Source organism: Podarcis muralis, chromosome 6, assembly GCF_964188315.1.
Source record: "Podarcis muralis chromosome 6, rPodMur119.hap1.1, whole genome shotgun sequence".
Classification (NCBI taxonomy): domain Eukaryota; kingdom Metazoa; phylum Chordata; class Lepidosauria; order Squamata; family Lacertidae; genus Podarcis; species Podarcis muralis.
Genome location: NC_135660.1, coordinates 21,680,396 through 21,703,106, shown reverse-complemented (window position 1 = coordinate 21,703,106; position 22,711 = coordinate 21,680,396). Strand labels below are relative to the sequence as shown.

General features: G+C 44.0%; 1 protein-coding gene across 1 annotated transcript in view; it reads left to right on the top strand.

Annotated features, from left to right (window-relative positions):
- The window catches only part of KCNAB1 (potassium voltage-gated channel subfamily A regulatory beta subunit 1), a 168,415-nt gene that overhangs the window by 131,104 nt on the left and 14,600 nt on the right, over positions 1-22,711 (top strand). The window contains exons 7-10 of the mRNA XM_028731361.2: positions 6,486-6,529; positions 8,556-8,642; positions 19,691-19,776; positions 22,012-22,132. Coding sequence (XP_028587194.2) covers positions 6,486-6,529; positions 8,556-8,642; positions 19,691-19,776; positions 22,012-22,132 — 338 coding nt within the window. The remainder of the gene's footprint in view (positions 1-6,485; positions 6,530-8,555; positions 8,643-19,690; positions 19,777-22,011; positions 22,133-22,711) is intronic.

Here is a 22,711-nt window from a genome sequence, read left to right as displayed (position 1 = left end):
GGCTGGTGCCCATTGAGGCTTGTGGGGCAGGAATCTGGGAGGGGGAGCCAGAGCCAGTGACAAGCAGAGCCAACTAATTCTAGTTGTATCCTCATCCTCTTCCTTTGTGAATTCTAAATGGGTAACATTCTTGAAGCACAGCCTGTATCCATATGAACCTGCCCAGGCATTAAGGTCAGCTTCAGAGGCCTTGCTTGCAGAGCCCTATAAGATCTGCTAGATTGGCAGACCCCAAAGACAGGGCCTTTTCAGTGGTTGCATCTGTGGGACTCCCAAAATACAGATGTTTGGCTCCATCACTGCTGGATTTCAATGCACCCTGAAAACCTGTTTATTTTGTTTGTTTGTTTGCTTGCTTTTAATTTGTATGCCAGGTGGGACTTTTTCATGGCCTATATTGCTGCTGGTTTTTAAGCTGGTGGTTCTAAATTGTTCTTTTTAGCTGTTTGAATTAATTTTATATTGAGTGTGGCACGCTTTTAATAGAATCTGAGAGTTGGAAGGGACCCCAAGGGTCATCTAGTCCAACCCCCTGCAATGCAGGAATCTCAGCTAAAGCATCCATGACAGATGGCCAACCAACCTCTGTTTAAAAACCTCCAAGGAAGGAAAGTCCGCCACCTCTCGTGGGAGTTTGTTCCACTGCTGAACAGCTCCTACTGTCAGAAAGTTTTTCCGATTGTTTAGTCAGAATCTCCTTTCTTGCAACTTGAAGCCATTGGTTTGAGTTCTACCCTCCAAAGCAGGAGAAAACAAGCATGCTCCCTCTTCCACGTGACAGCCCTTAAGATATCTGAAGATGGCAATCATATCTCCTCTCAGTCTCCTCTTTTCCAGACTAAACATACCCAGTTCCTTCAAGTGCCCCTCATAAGGCTTAGTTTCCAGACCCTTGATCATCTTGGCTGCCTTCCTCTGCACACAATCCAGCTTGTCAACATCCCTCTTAAATTGTGGTGCCCAGAATTGGACACAGTATTCCAGGTGTGGTCTGTCTAAGGCAGAATAGAGTGGTACTATTACTTCCCTTGATCTGGACGCTGTACTTCTGTTGATGCGGCCTAGAATAGCATTAGCTCTTTTTGCTGCTGCATCACACTGTTTGTTTGTGGTCCACCAAGACCCCTAGATCCTTTTCACATGTACTGCTAGTAAGCCAGGTGTCCCACATCCTATATTTGTGCATCTGGTTCTTCCTGCCTAAGTGCAGAACCTTACATTTGTCCTTCTTGAAATTCATTTTGTTAGCTTGCACCCAGTTCTCCAATCTGTTACGGTCATTTTGAATCCTGATTTTGCCTTCTGCAGCATTAGCTACCCCTCCCAGTTTGGTGTCATCTGCAAATTTGATGAGCATCCCCTCAATTCCTTCATCCAAGCCATTTATAAAATGTTTGAACTGCTGTTTTAACACGATGGTGTTTTATTGCAATTGTGTTATTTCTCCCTTTTCTTTTTTTTCATGTAAGCCAACTTGAGAGGGCTTTTCCCTATGAGGTAGCCTAGAAAGATTTAAATTACATGCATACATACATACATACATACATACATACATACATGAAATTGCAATTCTCCACACAGGCTGCTTAAAGAGCATTTGAATCAATTTCAGCAATCTAAATGGGTGCAGGATTGCAGGCATAATAAAGATATATATATAAATAGCCTCCCATTCGTTCCTCCAAACTCAGCTTAAAAAGTGTGCATACTGCGTAATGTTCAGCAGTAAGGGGGAAATAATATTCAGCCTTTGCCAAAAATGGCAGCATTTTATTTAATGTCAGAAAGTTAAAAATATCTTCCTGTGACCCCCTGGGGCATAAGCTCAGATCACTCCCTGTAGTAAGACCAGGTCAAAAAGACCATCTTGTTTAAAATAAAATGTGACCACCTCTCTCTCTCTTCCCATGTTGGCCTAAATGGAAGAGAAAAATTTATTTCCCCCTGTTCACAGGAACTCTGTACAAATTTTGCTGGCTAAAATTACTTGGAACGCCCTCCAATCAGATGTCAAAAAAATAAACAACTATATGACATTTAGAAGACATCTGAAAGCAGCCCCATTTAGGGAAGTTTTTAATGACAGATGTTTTAATGTATTTTTAATCTTTTGTTGGAAGCTGCCCAGAGTGGCTGGGGAAATCCAGCCAGATGGGTAGGGTAGAAATAATTTATTATAATTATAATTATTATTACTACTACTACTACTACTACTACTACTACTACTGTTGTGCTCAATCCACCATTTGAACTGTAGGCAAAATTATTCAGAGTTGAATAGGCTTTAACTGTTATTTTTTAAAAGTCATTTAAAATAAAAACACTTCACCTGATAGACAGAGTGAGGCAACTGATTTTGGGTGTCATAAAAGGGAAGGAAACAGTTAGTTGCCGTATTTAATGTTTTGTTGTTGCATTTTTTTTACTGCCAGAGAGAGGTGCAGTGCTTGTGGGATTTTGCTGCCTTCAATGAGAAAATAATTTAAGAACATAAGAACAGGCCAACGGACCACCCCTCCCTCTAGTGCTTGAAGTCTGTAGGTGTCTGGTGAAGCAGAAACTAAAAATTCAAATCATACTTCTTAGATTGCAGACCACAAATGAGGTTGTTCCTGTCTAACTTCCAGCTGCAGCATGCAGGCTGGGGAAGAAAATGAACACAAGCACACACACAAAATCAAAAGCATGCTGATGAAGCCAAAAAAATATTTTTGCACTTTTAAAATGGCCATTTCAGGAACTGGGGGCAGGTAGCCATTGCCTTCTTTCCTGCTGCTCAGACGAGAGTTTAATCAGAATCCAGCTCCTTTCATAGCGTGTCCTAGCTACGTAGGGGAGGAAATGGTCTCTTTGATACATAGGAATCTAATCCTGGATAATTAGCATGAAGATTTCCTTCTGGTGAATTAAGCTAAAATGCAGGCTTTGAATGTAGCCTACATGCCAAACGTCTTTGAGCTCCTTCCTATTAAGTAAGGATGTCTGGCTGCTTGCCAGTTGGCAATTTTAGCTGCAATATAACTTTCCACGGACTTCTGAAACCGGGGGTGCGTGTGTTCAGAAACCCCTGTGTGTCTGACTGCCAACACTCAGGCTCTTGTTACAGACAGTAGAGTTGAAGGAGAAGGAAAGCAACACTGAAACTTCTTGTTGTTCTTTTTTAAAAAAATAATAATAAAGAATTAACACAGAAAGAGAAATTTTGGTATTGCAGGGAGCTGCGTCACAAATCGGAGTTATTTGACTTGGTTCAGATTTCTGTTTTGTTAACGGAGAAATCTGAGGGCTCCCTTGGACAAAAAACAAGGACACCAGCCAGGAATACTAGAGCAAAACAGCAGCCAGTAGGCTTGGTCTTTATTGAAGACTGTCGCGACAGGACTCCCACCTGCCACAAGGTGGAACAAGATGGAAGCCCCGAACAAAAGAGAACCCAAGCTTTTATTATCTGCTAATCCCCATGTTATGGGACGCGGGTGGCGCTGTGGGTAAAAGCCTCAGCGCCTAGGGCTTGCCGATCGAAAGGTCAGCGGTTCGAATCCCCGTGGCGGGGTGCGCTCCCATTGCTCGGTCCCAGCGCCTGCCAACCTAGCAGTTCGAAAGCACCCCCGGGTGCAAGTAGATAAATAGGGACCGCTTTCTAGCGGGAAGGTAAACGGCGTTTCCGTGTGCGGCTCTGGCTCGCCAGAGCAGCGATGTCACGCTGGCCACGTGACCCGGAAGTGTCTCCGGACAGCGCTGGCCCCCGGCCTCTTGAGTGAGATGGGCGCACAACCCTAGAGTCTGTCAAGACTGGCCCGTACGGGCAGGGGTACCTTTACCTTTAATCCCCATGTTACACCCCGCCCCAACTACATCACTAATACATCATGATTACATCATGAAAGGGGAGGTCTGGTGGCAGTAATCTGAGCATTCTGGATGCTGCCCTATGGTTCTCCTTGCCCTCCACCAAACACCCATCAAGTGTAACAAAAGAGATCTTTACATTTCCCTGTTTCCAAGCCAAGTTAATCACACCCTTTTGTCTTCATCTGGGTTTGTTATTTCTTGAATGGCTACCTGTCTGGCACTCAGGTATCAGGAGGCCAGGGATTATCACTCAGGCAGAGGGGCTGCTGAATAGCTGAACTCACATGTCTATATGAATTTCTGAAGTTTTCCCAGTGAGCCAGTACATAGATACATTTATCAGTGAATTGTTACATTTGGTATCGTGCAGCAAAGGCCCTTTGAATAGCTAGGAAGAAACCGTGATGAAGTGTTTTGTGGGGACAAATCGCAAAAGTCACAAAAGTGATTGTGCTGATTTTGGTAGTGGGCTGCATGTGCATGATATCTGCTGGAGGGGCAACCCCCCCCCCCCCATCCTATACATAAATTCCTGCAACAGTTTGAAAAGGCTTTTTTTAAAAGGAAGTTGAAAATGTGCTTTCTAATTGAACCAAGAAGTTTTTGCTTGGTTTTATGTGCGCAAGAACACACACACACACGCAAACAAACAAACAAACACACACACACACACTCAGAGAGACTAAACTGGTGTTCAGCTCTATCTTGGTATAAATGTTTTGTTATTGGATTACTACTGCTTGGGCATTATTTCTCGTATATGCTCTGTACAAATAGGGAGTGTTGCTGTTTGAGCTTTCAAAACACCCAGGCCGTTTAGGTAGGGTTGCCATATTTTGAAGAGCAAAACAAGAGAATGCTATGATGGCCATTCAAAGCAAATAAATAGAATGTGTCCCAAATTTTACTCCTGAAAAAGAAGGACATGTCTGGGGAAAGGAGGACACACAGTCAGCGGCGGAGCATATGCCCGCACTACCCAGGGTGGGCACGCTCCCAAGGCGGGTGGGACGCAGAGAGTGCCCTCCCAGGCGCAGGATAGCCGCTCAGGTGCACAGAGTGGCGTGTGCACCCTGCAGCCGGGGGCAGAGTGAGCTGCCGATGGCGGACATTCGGCGCGCCACCCACCCGCGACTGCCAAATGTCACACACACACCCTCAGCAAAGACACCTGGGACAGTCCGCCCCCACCACACACCCCTTCCTCCACCCCTGCACACAGCAACCCTAATTTAGGGAGCCTGCTCTGCTTAAGAATTTTAACCTATCAGCCCTGAGGGAATCTGCATTGCAATTGGGCTGGTCTTTTCAAATTCTCTGCTCTGGCAAACTATGCAGCGATACACATAGGTAACTATGAAAGACCGGATCCGGACTGTGAATTGTAAAAGTGTTCATGTAGAATTATTCATCTGTTGCTGAAGCCAAGGTTAACATATATATATATATATATATATATATATATATATTTGCTTTCGTAGATTTTCACGGGTACAGGAATGCAGGTTTTGGTGTCCTCGGGTGTCTTCCCGTGTAAAAGTTGGGGTGTCTAGGCGACGTTTCGACGAGGTCTCACTCGTCATCTTCAGGCTGGTGCTTTCGGCTTCTTGTTACTGGAACAGAGCAGGATCTCAGTGTTTGAGTTCCTATAAATACTGTTGAGGAGGTGTGGTGTATAGCCTCCAATGTTCTGGGCCGAGAGGAAGTTCCCAGGCTAGTGTGCCTTTTCTTCTTTTGTTCCTTAATTGCTTGAGGGATATCTTGAGTGATTTCTTGAGTGATATCCTGAGTACCACTTAGGTGGGTCATTAGGTGTGGATTAGTTGCTAAAGCCTTTGTGTCTTGACCTCTTGAACTTTGTGAAGAGTTTTTCTGAGAAGATGGCTGTACTGCATTTAGTTGTGCTCTGGCTTGGCTTCGGGTATAGGGGCGAGCTGTGGTTTTGTGGCCTGTGCCAGCCAGATCTGTGTAGGGATTGCAGGGGGGTGCAGCATCCGGAGGTGCCACCATGGTTTGGCTACTGGATGGTGTCTGTAATTTATCTGTGGAGAGGGTCTGGGTTTGGGTCTGGTGTGGTTGATTGGTGATGGCGTTCTGTGTGCCTCTGGATCTGGTGTCAGTTTTTGTGGGGAGGGCTAATTTCCAGATGTCTGGCAAGCGGGATGTGTCGTCACGCTTGTTCATGTTGTGAGGGTGTTTCTCTATCTCGATGGCTTCCATGATTATTCTTTTGTGGTGATGTTCCATGTTAGAGAGCAATTTGGAATCTGCAAAATTAATTTCGTGTCCTGTTTCTTTCATGTGTTGGAAAAGAGAGGAAGTTTTTTCTTCTTTTTTGACGGCATTCTTGTGTTCTGCGATACGTGCATTTATTCGTCTGTTTGTATATATATATATATATATATATATATATATATATATATATATATATAAAAGCAAGTGGATCTACCAATGTGTGATAATTGTTTTGGGATACCTGTTCAATATAGCCAGTTGTTTGCTTTAACCAAAGGTATTAGCTGTTAGCGAAAGGTCCTATGAGACTATTTTTGACGCAGCAGAATCCCATTTGTAAGTCAAAGGGTATGGAACAACAATGTTGACATGAAAATGTATGCCTTTTCTCCTTGCAGAGCTGAAACAGAAAGAGGACTCTCAAGAAAACACATTATTGAAGGTATATCGTATGAATAAGAAATACTTGGTGTGCATGTGATAATGTGTTATTATGGTAAAGTGCTTCCCATAGGGGTGTGCATACCCCTAAACATTTTGTGAATCCAAGTTTGGCCTCATTGAGGGGCAGTATTTGAATATGAGTAGGAAAATGAGAGTACCCCTAAACATTATTTTAGAAAAAAGCACTGCATTTGGCATAATATTGCAATAGCCTTGGGCTCTACCCAGCTCAGGTATACTCAGAGTAGACCTACTGAAAGGAGTGGACTTAACATACCCTCCAACATTCAGAAACCGGGATGGCTTCTGTAAATCCGGGACTGTCCCTCAAAAATAGGGACACTTGGAGGGTATGAGTGAATCATGTCCATTAATTTCAATGAATCTGAATAGTTGGCAACAACCCAATGATGTTGCTATTCCTGCATTGCTCTTCAGTTGCTTGCAAGTAAAGAGCTGAAGCTAGTAAATAGTGGCTTAAGATGTATTGAGTCCATGTTTAAGACCAGATATGCACTTAGGGCAGGATGCAGCTAGTGAGTGCTGCCTGTGGACGCCCTGCGTAAGGGCAATGGGACTTTCCCCACCCCCACCCCATGCAACCCCCAATGGCTTGGAGACAACCCCCAGAACATTGGATGGGGGAGGAGAAGGGGAGATTGTTCCACCTGGCAAGCCAAAACACTTGTCCGGATGGAACAATCACTTTGCCAGTAATGTGTACAAAAATACATATACTAAGGCAAACTGCGCATTAAAATGCATACTTCTCCGTGTCTAAGACGAGGGGTTTTTTTTACTGAAAAAGAATGTTAAAAATCAGGATTTGACTTATACATGGATAGTGCAGAGTGGGGACAGGCGATTTGTTTCAGCCGCGAGCAGCAGCTTGTCACTGGTGATTGGGTAGGTGCTTGGTGTCTGCGGCTAGGGCTGCTTAGGATTGGCTGTCGCTGCGGCAATTTGGTGGGTGGGTGGAGTCTGCGGCAAGGGCTCTTTTTGATTGGCTTCTGCTGCGACAATTGGGTGGGTGATTGCTGGCTGCTGGTGGTGAGCAGGCAGACACTTGTTTGCTTTGTTGACATGTGTGATTCTCAGCGTTGGTGAGTCGGCATTCCCACCCACCCCCCACCCCGGAAAAAAAGCTCAACAACTCTGGGCCATCTCCCCCCATTTTCTTAAACTGTAGTCCCCCAAAATAGGGGGCGTCTTATACACAGAAAAATACAGTAAGTAAAAATAGCATGCATGCATGCATTGCATTGGGAGAAATGTGTGCTTCAAAAATATGTGTATTAGGTAAAATTGCATACAAAAATGTACATACTGGGAGAATTTCGTGCTAAAATGCTGGCGAATTTGCTGGAGGACCTTTTCACTTAAAATAATAGAAATGAAGAAGAACTGAACTTAAGATTTGGAAAACTGAAAGAAATCAAAATTCACAGGCATTTGCTCATCCCTGCTGCAGGGATGCCTGTTTGGAATCTGCCTTCAGCAGCATTGTACCAGGTTGGAAATCATGACTGTATATTAGAGTGCCAGATTCACCTCCAGATTTTAAATCCTAGTGGTTCGCTGATTGGCAGGGCTTAATTCCATGGAACAATACCAGTGCAGTCTTGCAGGGAGAGGCGGAGTATGCAAAATAATTCACTCTGACACGATTCTGATTAGACGTACTGTGAAACAAAATCTGCACTATCAGCTTTGTCCCCCGAGGCTACAGTTTGACAAGCGCAGAAGGATACTGTGGTTAAATGCTTGTCGACTCCAATCCAAGTTTCAATGTAATTATGATTTTCAAAAAATTAAAAAATGTGGAGGGCCATGAATTCTGCATAAACTCATGCTTTGGTTGTTTTTAATAGACAACATAACGTCACTGATCTCTGGAGCAGATTTAAAGATGGTTCAGGCCCATGATATTTTTGAGTCATCAGATTCTTTGTCATGGGTTCCGCACGTCCTCTTCTCTCTTTTTCTCTCTCTCTCTTTCTAATGCTTCCTTATTTTACTTCTAGGATTAAAAGGCTCTCTCCAGAGGCTGCAGCTTGAATATGTGGACGTCGTCTTTGCAAATCGACCAGACAATAATACCCCAATGGAAGGTTAGTAAGAGATTTAATAAAAGTTCTTGCTTGGCTGGCCCCAGCTCAGGAGCTTATACCAACAGGAAAATGGCTCTCCTCAGGTATTCAGGTGAGGGAAATTACTTGAAAAACATCTCAGTCTTAATCTCTTGGAGTCTTTCACATTTCCACTCTTGAGAAAGTTGTGTGTGGACTCAGCTCTGCGGAAGAATGTGTTAACTGTGTCTATAACCCCAGGGCCAGATTATTAATATCCCCGAAGCAACTTTGATGCCATCCACTCCATGTATGTAAATATTTCTTTTTCCTGACATAGTCAAACAAATTAAAGTTGGCTGCAGGGGTTTGTATGTGTTTTCGCAATTTCTTTTCAGCCTCAGTCGCCAACCATGGAAATAAAACGTTACAGAGATTGTGGTCACAATCCAAACTATAGAAAGCCAGTGTTGTTTACACGGGAGTAAATTATTTTGATGTATCTTACCGTTGTTCAGCTCAGAGGGAAAATAAACATTTAAAATAAAGCTTTTTGCCAATGTAGTTTCTGCTGGTTTCCTAGATCTCATGACCAGACTGAATGGAGTGTGAAATCATAGCAAGTCTCCTTCTGCCACACCCTAAAAACACCACTTTTAAGGGATTTACCACAGCCTCGGCTGAATCCCAGCTGAACTGGCTGAGCTGGGATAGAGGACTTACACCAGAGTATCTCCATCTCAGCCAGGATAAAGGACTTCAGTCAGTTTACCTCTCCTGAGCCCAGGGTCAGCTGGAGAACTCCTTATTCCAAACACATAATCTGCGACATGGGCTTTTGTTTCCCCCCAAATGCACAGATCAGGCACAATTTCCTACATGTAGATTAATCTCTGCGTAGATGAATTTGTAAGACGTTGCAAAGCAAAATGATGCGGCCCTTTAGTGTAAATTGGAACAAATGCCAATATCAATTTCTGAAAGGCTGCTTTGATGTGATGCTTGCTGACAATGCCCTACGGTTGTAGGGTTGAGAGTTTTCACTGGAGACGGAGTCTAGTGCAAATTTGCCAGCAGTTGATGAGGTCACGGAGCATAACATGTCTTGTATCTTGGAGGGAGACATAACCTTTTTGCTCAGTCAGTTATAATATATAGAAAGATAAAAAACAGGCCTGCAATCTTGCACATAGCTAAAATCTCTTAAAGCCCAGTAGCCTACTAACTATGAAGATAATTGAAGTCAATGGGATTTGAGACGCCTAACCTTATACAGGATTGCAATCATGGTACATATAACATTAAGTTGTTATATATAACATTAAGTTGTGTGTGTGCGCGTGCGAGAGAGAGAGAGGGAGGTGGGAGGGTGACATTCACATAGTTGGCCAAGTCTATTGAAACAAGAAGCATGGAGTTTGCCCCGACTTGTTAGCTGGAGAAGTACCAGGCTGCCTTCTTGCGATTCCCTTTTTTGACGAGTGCTAGTTTCTGACGGCCCTGTGCTTCTGTACCAATACCCATCTCGGCTGTTAGCATTCTGCTTTGTCTATTTTGACCCTGGATGTTCTGTGCCATCTGCTTCGTGCTTTTTCGAGCATCTCCCGTCCAGGTTGTAAGCTTCCCACTTTGAACTGTGAGCACCTGTTTTTCTTAAGAGAAATGTACCACATCAAGGGATTGAGGCAGCATTACTTAAAGGGCCATAAACATCCTGTGATTCTACACACACTAAGAGCGGAGGAAATCCTGTGTGGCAAAAAGGTGGGTTTTTGCAGCTTTGGCAGGCGGATTGGAGAAAGGTAGCCTTTATCTCCCTTCTACAGCCATAAGCTAAGGGCTGTTTTGGAGCATAAAAACTAGGAAGGCTGGTGCAACAGCCCACCAGTTATACAAGGGAAAGCAAGGGAATGGGGGCTTTCTGTGTCCTGCTTTTGAGGAAAAGTATTACGCATTGGCTCCACTGGTGAAAGGCACAGTTTGTACTGGTGTAACTGAAGCTAATCCATACTATAAATGGCTTCAGCCCAGTATAATTTATTTATTTATTTATTTATTTATTTATTTATTTATTTATTTATTTCTACCCCGTTCAGCTTGGGCACTGAGGTCCAACTCCGAGGGCCTTCTGGCGGTTCCCTCACTGTGAGAAGTGAGGTTACAGGGAACCAGGCACAGCGCCTTCCTGGTAGTGGCACCCACCCTGTGGAATGCCCTCCCATCAGATGTCAAGGAAATAAACAACTATCTGACTTTTAGAAGACGTCTGAAGGCAGCCGTGTTTAGGGAAGTTTTTAATGTCTGATGTTTTATTGCATTATTATTATTATTATTATTATTATTATTATTATTATTATTATTATTTCCCCACTCAGCACTGGCATGCGGCCCCCTGAAATTCAGCCAGAAGGTAATATGCCCCCCCAGACTGAAAAAGGTTCCCCACGCCTGCTACACGCACTTACCAGAGAGTAAGTCCTAGTGAACTCACTGGGGCTAAACGTCTAAATAGACAAAACTGCAAAGGGTCGTGCTGCGAGATTTATTTAGTCTGGTGACACCCCTGATACCGCTCAGGCAGCATCACCCTCCTCACCTTCTGCCACAAGCCGCAGCAACTTTCCGAAGCCTCCCTCCCTGTTTGCTTCTGCAGATGTACAGGCAATTGCCCAGCCTCTTCGTCGCACTGACACGCAAGCAGTAAAAGCCCTTTCGTGACTCATCCCATTAATCCTCAGCAGGGATAACTACACATCAGAGAGCAGATGATGGAGGAGGGAGGTTTGTCAGCTCCGTCTACACATTTTTGCAGCTCCCCCTCTTGGTTATAGTGACAAGTATTTATGCTTCCACTAAGTGCTTCCACTTGAGGCACTGGAGACAATTTGAAATATTGCCAGCAGAATGGCAACACCTCTGACAGCCATCTGTGCAACCCAGAAGGTGAGAATAATTCAAAGAGAGACTGTCGGTGCAATCCTATACATGTTGACCCAGAAGTAAATCTCATTAAGTCACATGGAGCTTCATCCCAGGTAACTAGGTGTAGGATTGCAGCCTTAGCCTTAGGGACATTTCTTTCCTACAGTCAACTCTTCACGGTTCGCCTAGTAAGCTGCTCCTACCGTTGGACAACCTGTACAATGTATGGCGGCAGCAGCAGAACTTGCACTGTCTTTGCTGCTTGCTGTCAGCGACTCACCTCTTTAGCAGATGATCTTGACCTTTCCCAGCAGCCTTCATGGCTGTTCCACAAGTCAACACGGCACTTCTTTACTTGCTGCTTTTGACAAAGTGCAAAAGAATCTTTTGAGCAAATAGCAGAATGCCAGAGAGAAGCCTTTTAATGTTACACTTTCACAAAGCTTTCACAGCATTAGCAATGATGAGCCATGCTAAATTCGTAGCATTTTGTCAGGGCGTCAGCACTAAACCTGTGTGCTAGATTCAGAACCAAATCAGGCCAATTCGTGGGGGGAACTGGGCTTGGGTCAAGTCAGGTTGAGACAGCCCCGGACAAGATGTAGGTATTGCTGTAAAACAGGAATGGGGAAGACCAGGCCTGGGAGCCAAATCTTCCTGCTCCCCCTCCGCTCCCCAGCATCCTTTTTCAGCAACTGAATTTGGAAGGGTTGAAAAAGCTTTTTAGTTTTTGCTATCTGATGCTCCAGGATGTGGAGTCAGAAACCCATGCTGATCTATTGCAAATCACACAGAGATCTGTTTATTGCTGCTGCTGCTGTTATTTATGTCATTTATGAATTTCTTCCCTTGAGGCATCACTAAGTGATTTATAATACTATATATTATACAATACCTCTCCCTCTCTCTCTCTCTCTCTATCTATCATCTATCTATATCAGATAAATATCTAAAAATAATGAAAGTGATTGCATTTTTTAAAACAATTTTTAAAGGTAAAGGTAAAGGGACCCCTGACCATTAGGTCCAGTCGCGAATGACTCTGGTGTTGCGGGGCTCATCTTGCTTTATTGGCCGAGGGAGCCAGCGTACAGCTTCCGGTCATGTCGCCAGCATGACTAAACCACTTCTGGCAAACCAGAGCACCGCACAGAAACGCCATTTACCTTCCTGCCAGAGCGGTACCTATTTATCTACTTGAACTTTGACGTGCTTTCAAACTGCTAGGTTGGCAGGAGCAGGGACCGAGCAACAGGAGCTCACCCTGTCGTGGCGATTCGAACCGCCAACCTTCTGATCAGCAAGTCCTAGGCTCTGTGGTTTAACCCACAGCGCCACTGCGTTTAAAAATGATTTTTAAAAAAATATCAATATAAACAGTTTAAAGCAACAGCACATAGGAAAATAAAATCAGTTCCAAGACGGGTACCAACTGGGACAATTATTTTAGAAAGTTTGTTGAAAGAGGGATTTATTTAGGGTTGCCATATTTTGAAGAGCAAAAAATAAGAGGACACATTCGTCAACGTCTACTTTTAACTATGGATCGCTATGATGACTCTACCCATGAAAAAGAGGATGTGTCCTGAGAAAAGAGGGCATATGACAATCTACCCGTGGATCCCAGTCTATCTTCTGCACACTCTGCTTCAGGAACAGCAACAATCTTAAGGGGTAGTGGAATGGGAAGGAGGTTTGCCTTCAAGCTTTTGATCCTTCTCAATCCCACTCTTCCTTCTTCAGGCTTGATTTATTGCCAAGCATCACTTGTTCCACCCTCTCACCATCTCCTCCTGCTGCCTCATGGCATCCCCCCCTACGGGCATATCTGAGGGGTTAATACTTGAATCAGTGGTGGCGGCAGCGAAATAAGTCAATCTCTGGGTGAGGGAAGAATAATGGAGATCACACTTCATTGTTCACATTCTAGACTGACAGGGAATTAAGCAGTTCGTGGGAGGCTGCACACACGCACATGCACGCGCGCACGCGGCAGATAGACAAGAGAAAACAAAGAGCTCCACATGGTGTTTGTGATAATTACATCCCTTGCACCGCTGTCTTTTGGAAATACTCTCGCTGCACGGCTGCTCATGTGATTTGAGTGTCACACAGAAAGGAGGGTTGCTATGATTTGCTGGCAAGAGAGAGGGAGTGTCTGTGCTAGTTTAATATCCATGGAACCGCAATTGACAGAGTGGACGGGGAGGAGGCTGAGCTCTTTTAGCCCATTTACAACAGTAGTCGAGGACCTGGGACAGCTCACTTGGTAGAGCAGGAGACTCTTAAATCTCAGGGTCGTGGGTTTGAGCCCTGTGTTGGGCAAAAGATTCCTGGACCAGAATTCTATTCTATTATCTATGTTACATGTCACAAATGGCATTAAAGATGCCGAGGAGAATAACACTCTAATTGTTATGAGTTTGGGGCCGGGGAGGGAGCTTTCTATACCTTCTGTGCAAGACCCTTCTAACCCCTGGATCCATCAAATGTTGAAATATAAGCCAGTCTAGCTTCATGTGTTGGCGATAGCCTGGGTGATGGGCCATTAAGGGAAGCAAAGGGGCTCTGTGTGAGATGGCAAATGGCTGGGATCCCTCCCAGCTTGTGGCTAGTTAGAAGGACAAAGTTCTTTAGAGTTTTAGAGCAGAGTTTGGCAGTGATGTGGCCTACAAATAAAGCAGCAAACTGGAGAGAGAGTCAGAGCAGCATTGGAGAGCAATGTTTGATTTCTGTTTGAATCCAAGGCTGCGGAAATGGGAGAAACAAGACCCTTTTGGTGGTGTTAATGCTGTGGACCCCTCCATTGTAGGCTCAGGTTGTGCATATGTGGAAATAAACCATATATCATAAAGACATCACAGTCTCTGTGGAAACAGGAACCCTGGGGAAGCACCTGGGACCCCTGGAATCTTGCACTGCTCAGAGATTAGAGGGATATGCAACAATACTGAGGGGGGCAGGAACTCTGAACATTTCAAAATACTCTGTTTCCATCCTCCTCTTTTGTGAATATCTTTCTCGTTACTCCTTTCTGGACACGCAGTAATCAGAGGCATTGCTTTCTTCCTGTATCAGAAGTGTAGAGAATAAGGTTGAAATCCTATATCCATTGGTGTAACTTCCAATGTAGTCCGTAGGAATTAGTTCCAAATAAATGTGCATAGGATCTTGCTAATGGGGAAGGCAGAGGTAATTTGTTGGCATCCCTACCATGTGTGGAGTTTCCATGGCAACGGTGCACTCTATGTCACTCTGAACTGCTCGTTTGTGTGTGCGTGTGTGTGCGCGCGCACACACAGACACACACACATGAGTTCTGATGTTCTGGCCCTGAGGGATGAAGCCATCTTTTGGCTTGTTATGTGTTTTGTTTTTCTAAACGGATGCTTTGCAATTAAGACTGAGTGCGATATTTCATCCCAACAAGCCACAGTGCCCAAGTACAGCAACACCTTTGGCTACTGGAAGCTGCATTTACTATTATGATTTGTTCTTAAAAAATCAACAGCATTGATCTGAAGCGAGATAGGATAGCAATGGCGAGAGACTAGAAACTGCAGGTTCCAATGGTTTGTCCAGCTGAATGAAAGGCTCAACGATATGGAGGTTGTGATGTGTTGTCTACAGTATTTGAGTATTTCCTGCTTCTGTTGTATATGTGTTATTTCGTTTGACTGTAGGTGTTTTGCCTGGGTTGGGGGAGGGGTTGCAGGGGTGGTTCTGAGCATTGCCCATTTTTCTTCTGCGGAATGGGAATTTTGTAGTACCCATAACAATTGCAGTCCCTGGTTTGAAAGTTAGGGCCTTCCTCTCAGAATTTCTGAGCATGAAGAGGACTGAGGATGATAAAAGAACATCGTGGACTCTCCTTCATTGAAGGTTTTTCAACAGAGGTTGCGTCGCCATCTAGCAGACTCTTTGAACCCTTTCCAAATCCACAATTCTTTGGTTCTATGAAAGAAGACCTACCTAGTTCATACTGTTTCACACCTTTGCTGCCTGATTACTGTGAAATGGGTTCATATTATGATGGCTTTATCTTGCAACGTTGGAGGTACCTATGAGATGCAATGTGGGGAGATCCATGACTGGTGGGCCCTGTTACTCTTTGAAGGTCAGGAAAGTAACTCTCAAAGAGAGTATGTTCAGCTATAATAATAATAATAATAATAATAATAATAATAATAATAATTTATTATTTATACCCCGCCCAGCTGGCTGGGTTTCCCCAGCCACTCTGGGCGGCTTCCAACAGAATATTAAAATACAATAGTCTATTAAACATTAGAAACTTCCCTGAACAGGGCTGCCTTCAGATGTCTTCTAAAAGTCTGGTAGTTGTTGTTCTCTTTGACATCTGGTGGGAGGGCATTCCACAGGGAGGGCGCCACTACTGAGAAGGCCCTCTGCCTGGTTCCCTGTAGCTTTGCTTCTCACAATGAGGGAACCACCAGAAGGCCCTCGGCACTGGACCTCAGTGTACGGGCAGAATGATGGGGGTGGAGATGCTCCTTCAGCTATACTGGGCCAAGGCCGTTTAGGGCTTTAAAGGTCAGCACCAACACTTTGAATTGTGCTCGGAAACGTACTGGGAGCCAGTGTAGGTCTTTCAAGACCGGTGTTATGTGGTCTCGGCTGCCGTTCCCAGTCACCAGTCTAGCTGCCGCATTCTGGATTAGTTGTAGTTTCCCTCCCCTAAGACCAAAGGTTGGCAACTCTGTGTTGATTGATACGGTTTTCCTCATTCAAGCAAAAGATTGTGCAGCAAGATATAAAAGAGTTAACTTCCAAAAAGCAACAATGCCTTGAATAAAAATAAATGGCTGGGGCATGGGAGATAATAAACTCTACAGTGAAAAATTCCTGGAGGCGTTAAGAAGTTCTAATGTAATCATCCCCTGCGCTGTCAACTCAATAGATGGATGACTAAGCGAGGCCCATAGAAACTGGCACAGTTTACACATTTCATTAAAGAAAAAACACGTATACTGTTTTCTGGTCACTAGTTGGCTTGGCTTTTCTGATCTTGTAGTGGTTTCAGAAAGCTCAGAGGGAATATATACTGGGCTGTGGGAAGGGCAGCAGCAGCAGCAGCACTTTATTAATCCCATGTATGTGTCGCAGGCTAGAAGACAAAATAATGTGGTTGTTTTCAAACTGTCACACAATGTTGGAGCTTGTGATTTGCATCCATGTTTGATCTCCGGCATCTCCAGTAAAAAGGACTAGGCAGCAGCTCATTGGAGAGAGGTCTGCTGGAAACCACGGAGAGCCACAACCAAACATGACCAGCCCTAAGGGAGAAGGAGACAATGGCCTCAAAGAATTATAGAGCTGACCTTAGCAGTCATCTAGCCTAACTCCCGGTAGTGATGTATGGAAGTGAGAGCTGGACCATAAAGGAGGCTGATCGCCAAAGAATTGGTGCTTTTGAATTATGGTGCTGGAGGAGACTCTTGAGAGTCCCATGGACTGCAAGAAGATCAAAGCTATCCATTCTGAAGGAAATCAGCCCTGAGTGCTCACTGGAAGGACAGATCTTGAAGCTGAGGCTCCAATACTTTGGCCACCTCATGAGAAGAGAAGACTCCCTGGAAAAGACCCTGATGTTGGGAAAGATGGAGGGCACAAGGAGAAGGGGACGACAGAGGACAAGATGGTTGGATAGTGTTCCAGCATGAGTTTGACCAAACTGCGGGAGGAAGACAGGAGTGCCTGATGTACTCTGGTCCATGGGGTCACGAAGAGTCGGACATGACTAAACGACTAAACAACAACAAGCCTAACTCCTAGCTCAGTGCAAGATCTACAGTGCAAGCTGGAGGAGGAGAAGTGTGTAGAGGCCTGGTGGATGGTTCAGTTGTCCTCACTACCTTAATTCATGGTGACTATGGATGAAAGTTTGGTCTTTTCTGAATTCTAGTCCTGCCAGACAGGGTGAGGCAGTTGTTCCCTTAGTGGTGCTATGTGCTGGATGAAGTCTAGATCAGTTTTTGACACACCACTCCTAGTGTTCCTGTTGCTCGGTTTGCAGCTACACACAGAAAATGCAAAGAGAGGATGAATTCATCTTTTCACACCTCGCAGCATCCTGCACAGGCACAAGCCATGTCAGAGTCTTTGTGAGTGCACCAATTTCCTCATCAGCGGAACAGCCATCATCCCAAAATGGCTGTAGGAATCGACCCACTGAAATTTATTTATGTTTCCATTGTAGGCTTCCTTTTTATAAAAAGGAAGTCATTCTTCATGTAGCACATCGTTAAATGATAGAACTTGCTCCCTCAGGGGGCAGTGATGGCCACCAAGTTGGGTGGGTGGCTTTTAAAGAATATTAGATGGATTCATTGAGGACAAGCCTATCCACATGTTCTGCTTGGGTGACATGCATGGGGATGCAGTCTGGGTGGCTTCTAATCTAGGCACTTATCTTGCTTAGCTTTAGCAAGGTTGCCGCTTTAGACCATGCCCTGGGCCCAAATACACGGATTTGTACAAAAGCACAACTGTGCAAGCCTTGCGCATCTTGCCCTTGGATCAATAAGCTGATTTCCACTTGAGAAATTAATTCAATGAAGTTTAAAAGCAAAAAGAACCCAAAAAACCTTAGTATTCCCATATATCTCTTTCTACAATGCTGCCCTCTTGTGTTGTTTAAGTTTTAAACTTTTCTCTTTGTGGACAGGTGTGTGTGTGTTTTTGTTTTGTTTTTTTTTGCTTAGTAGGAAACTCACAAAATCATGTGTTGATTCTCCTCAGTTGTACATAAATTACACTAGCCTCTCACAAAATAACAACAAATACAATTTGTAATAATAGCCTTTGGCAACCTTCCATATTCCTGGTAATGATTTCCCATGGTTTGTCTGTGTGAAAGCGAGGATAATATTTTGCGTCTGCGATCAGCCTTGGAGATGTGATGTGGGGCTCAAAGTTGCCCATCAGCATCTCAGTTTCCACAATCCAGAGACAGTGTAGACACCAGAACATCTGGAGACAGATGATTCTTAGACATTTGCAAGGTGTCCTGACTGAATCTACTAGATATTAACCCACAACCTGGTGGATTGCAGTGAGTTTATTTATCGTGACCATGCCATAGGGCTATCATAGGGATAGCCCTATGGCATGCCATAGGGATATGTGAATATTTCATCATGAAGATGGTACAGCTAGGGGGCCAAAGTCCAAGATACCCAGATGACCAGCCAGAGAGCATCGGGTGATGGAGGCAGCAGCAAATAGGCTCAACACCTAGGTTGGCATACACACACTGAGATCCACCAAAGCTGTTTCACTATCCTTTCCCTATCCTTATTTTGACTCTAGTTGCCTCAACAACATGCAGGTGGTCAGACATGTATATGGTTGCATATTCTCATAGTAAGTCTGCAAATTCTGTGAGGGATATGTTCTGGGGATCATACCTAAAGTCAAAATCATGTACAGTAGTACCTCTGGTTGCGAACGGGATCCGTTCTGGAGGCCCGTTCGCAACATGAAAATCCCGCAACCTGAAGCGCCATATCTGCGCAGGTGTGCGGCACAATTTGGCGCTTGTGCAAAGCATGATTTAGCGCTTCTGTGCATGCGCGAGCAGCGAAACCTGGAAGTAACCCTTTCCGGTACTTCTGGGTCGCCGCAGGATGCAACTTGAAAAAACGTATCATGAAGCAAACGTAACATGCGGTATGACTGTATAGTCAAAACCCAGTGGGCTCAGTGGTGGAAGGGTTTGCCACGGTCATTATTCCCGGAACCCCACCTCTTTTAATATTTTTAAAAATATTATTTTGCCATGCTCATAAAGCTGAATGCACACAAGTTAAATGCGCATGAAGAACATTCATACCACCTGAATACGTAAAGGGGGGAGCCTTTTCTTCCACGGTTACTTTTGATGCACAACACATAAAAGAGGCAAACTTATAAATGCATAATTGAAAGCTGGACTCCAACCTTTGTTAGCATAAGTTGCAGGCCGACATATGGGAAGAGAAATAAGAAAATGCCAACTTTCTTTTTAGGGAGGATTGCTAAGTGTACGACCTCGTTGCATCTCTCTCTCACACACACCCTTGGTCCCAAATGCATATTTCTGCTAACCACCTTGCTTGCAATTGCATATGATATGTTTCTGTTCTCTCTCTCTCTTTCCAATTTAGAAATTGTCCGGGCGATGACTCATGTGATAAACCAAGGCATGGCCATGTACTGGGGAACTTCCCGATGGAGTGCCATGGAAATAATGGTAAGGTAGCTTTGCGAGAGGATCCAGCGTTATTAGAGCTGCAAGCATTGAAACAGCGCCAGGTGTGATTTGTGGAATTGCCATGGTCTGTTCCCTCGTTTTTTACGGGGCATCCACACAGTGCCATCGTCCAATCATTGCCTTCCTGTATTTTTCTTCCGATTCTTCAGTCTTTTCCCAGGCTCCAAAAAGTCTAGCTTTTTTTAGAAGAAGAGAAGAACATAGCTGGTAGAGACTCCCATAGCACTTCTCTTCCATATTATTACTATTATTATTATTATTATTATTATTATTATTATTATTATTTAAAAGGTTGGAGTTTTGATGTGTGCAGTTAAATATTAAGACAGTAACCCTATTGCCAAAACCAACTGCCTGCTCAGCACACCTTTGCTATTGCTTTTTCACTCCTGTTATCACTTAAGTTTTATTTATGCTAAAGTCTCTTAAGCACGGGTCCATCTATATACCGTACTTTTTTAAAGTTCAGCAATAGCTCCATTACACATTTTAAAATGATTTTTTAAAAACAAATTGACTCCCCACTGCCTTCCTACTCGCTGTCATTTTAGTGCATTTTTCTCTAGATAAGGGCTTCCAATCTGCACTTCCAGTCCAAATATTAAAAACTTTGTGGGAGGAGGTAGCCCAACAAGACAATGACAATAATCCACCAACAGCATACAAATCAATATGGCTAACCTGATCCGAAACAGCCACCCACCCCACTCACACACGAAAACGAAGATCACCATAGCCAATCACAAACAAACAACCACACCCTAGGCCAACCCCAACCTCTCTCACCACCAAAGGAACACAAGTGAAGAAAACAAACAGCGCTGACACCAAACCCTACATACATTAAGCATAACAGAAACATCGCCACCCAACCCCACCCATCTTCCCTCCCTCCACCCCCTTCCCCCCCCTCCAATGTCTCAACAAATGAAACGGATTTGTAAAAATGTTACATGGAAAAAATATGAGAGACATTACACTTACTTCTGTAAAACAAGAAAATCTTTAATAATTATTTTTTTTAAAAAAATGTTTTGTGTTCAGCAATGGGCCATCGAGCTTGAATCAATAAGGACATGAATGCATAAGCACTTAGCACTAATTCAATATTTGGTTATTATTTTTAAGCATCACTTTAGACAGACAGACAGACAGAAAGACAGAAGACTGCCCAAGTAAATTGGAAATTAGCCGTTCCCACCCTAAGCAGCTGTGCTCAATGGGACATCATCATCATCATCATCATCATCATCATTATTATTATTATTATTAATAATAATTTAGTTATTTACAGGGACTCAGGGAACATACCAGCATGGGCACACAGTAAAAGTGCAATGCCCCTAACAGTACAAAAGGCAATCTGAAAACCAGCTTACAGCGGGAAAGCATTCATTAGCAGTGTTTGTGTTCCTGGTTCCTCTGTTTTCTAAACCACTTAGAAGTCTATTCTGACACTAAGCAGTATATTAATTAATTAATTAATCAGAGTAAGTTGCGGTAGCAGCAGCTCTAGGAGCCACCTACTTGGAAGCAATCCAAAATTCGACAGACCACACCCCTTTCGCTGTGGTAGGTAGTGTGATCATTGGTGGGGTGGGGGGTGGATAGGAATCTCGAAAGAATTGATGAAATCCACATAGACATGCATATAAGAAAAATAATTCAGGAGAAGAAAAGCAGGCTGCATATGTTTGTGGTACAGGCAGGTGCTTTTAAGTGATGCCTTGTCGCAAGCAGGACAGAAGATGTTCCCTGTCATTTGCACAGTCGTACCTTGGTTCTCGAATGGAATCCGGTCCGGAAATCCGTTTGACGTCCAAAAACGTTTGAAAACCAAGGCGCAGCTTCCGATTGGCTGCAGGTGCTTCCTGCACTCAATCAGAAGCCGTGTAAGCCGTGTTGGATATTCACCTTACAAAAATCATTCTCAAACCTCACTTCCGAGTTTGCGGCATTCAGGAGCCAAAACATTTGATTGGCAAGGCATTCAAGAACCAAGGTATGACTGTAGTTGTGTGTGTTTTTTAAGGGCTTCCAGTTAATCCGATGTTCTTTTAATCAATTTGTTCAAATGTATTAAACATTGCACCCCTAATAAAACATCTGTATTGTGTACTGCCTTGGAAAGAGTTGATTTGATTAATGCTCCGTCATTTCTCCCAGGAGAACTCTCCGCTAATGTGCTATTCTTTTTTTGCTGACTCTCCACAGGAAGCCTATTCTGTAGCGAGGCAGTTTAATATGATTCCACCTGTGTGCGAACAAGCAGAATACCACCTTTTCCAAAGAGAGAAAGTAGAGGTTCAGTTGCCGGAACTGTATCACAAGATAGGTAATGTCAGAAAGCCTGTATTGTTAATATTCGCGAGGGAATGAGGAACGAATCATTTCTATGCAAAAGGTGTCTGCTCGGAAAATATTTCATAGCCCCTGCTGTTCAATAATTATCAGAGGTGCAATTAGTCTCTTGCCAGCAGCAATTATCCCTGTGCGAAGAGGTAAGTGACAGCATGTCTGCCAGGCTTCTTCGATGGCTTTCCTCTGTAATTTATTATTATAATAAATACAGTGTCATCAGAACCCTATATAGCAGGTCCATAGTGTCAGGCTAAAGAAGCAGAATGCTTAACTACAATGTTCTAGTTACTAGGGAGAAAGCCTCTTTGAAAATAGTAGAGTTTACTTCCAAGTGGGTGAAAAGATAAAGGACCCCTGGACGGTTAAGTCTGGTCAAAGGTGACTATGGGGTTGTGGCGCTCATCTCACTTTCAGGCCGAGGGAGCCGACATTTGCCCACAGACAGCTTTCCGGGTCATGTGGCCAGCATGACTAAACCGCTTCTGGTGCAATGGAACACCACGATGGAAGCCAGAGTGCACGGAAATGCTGTTTACCTTCCTGCTGCAGTGGT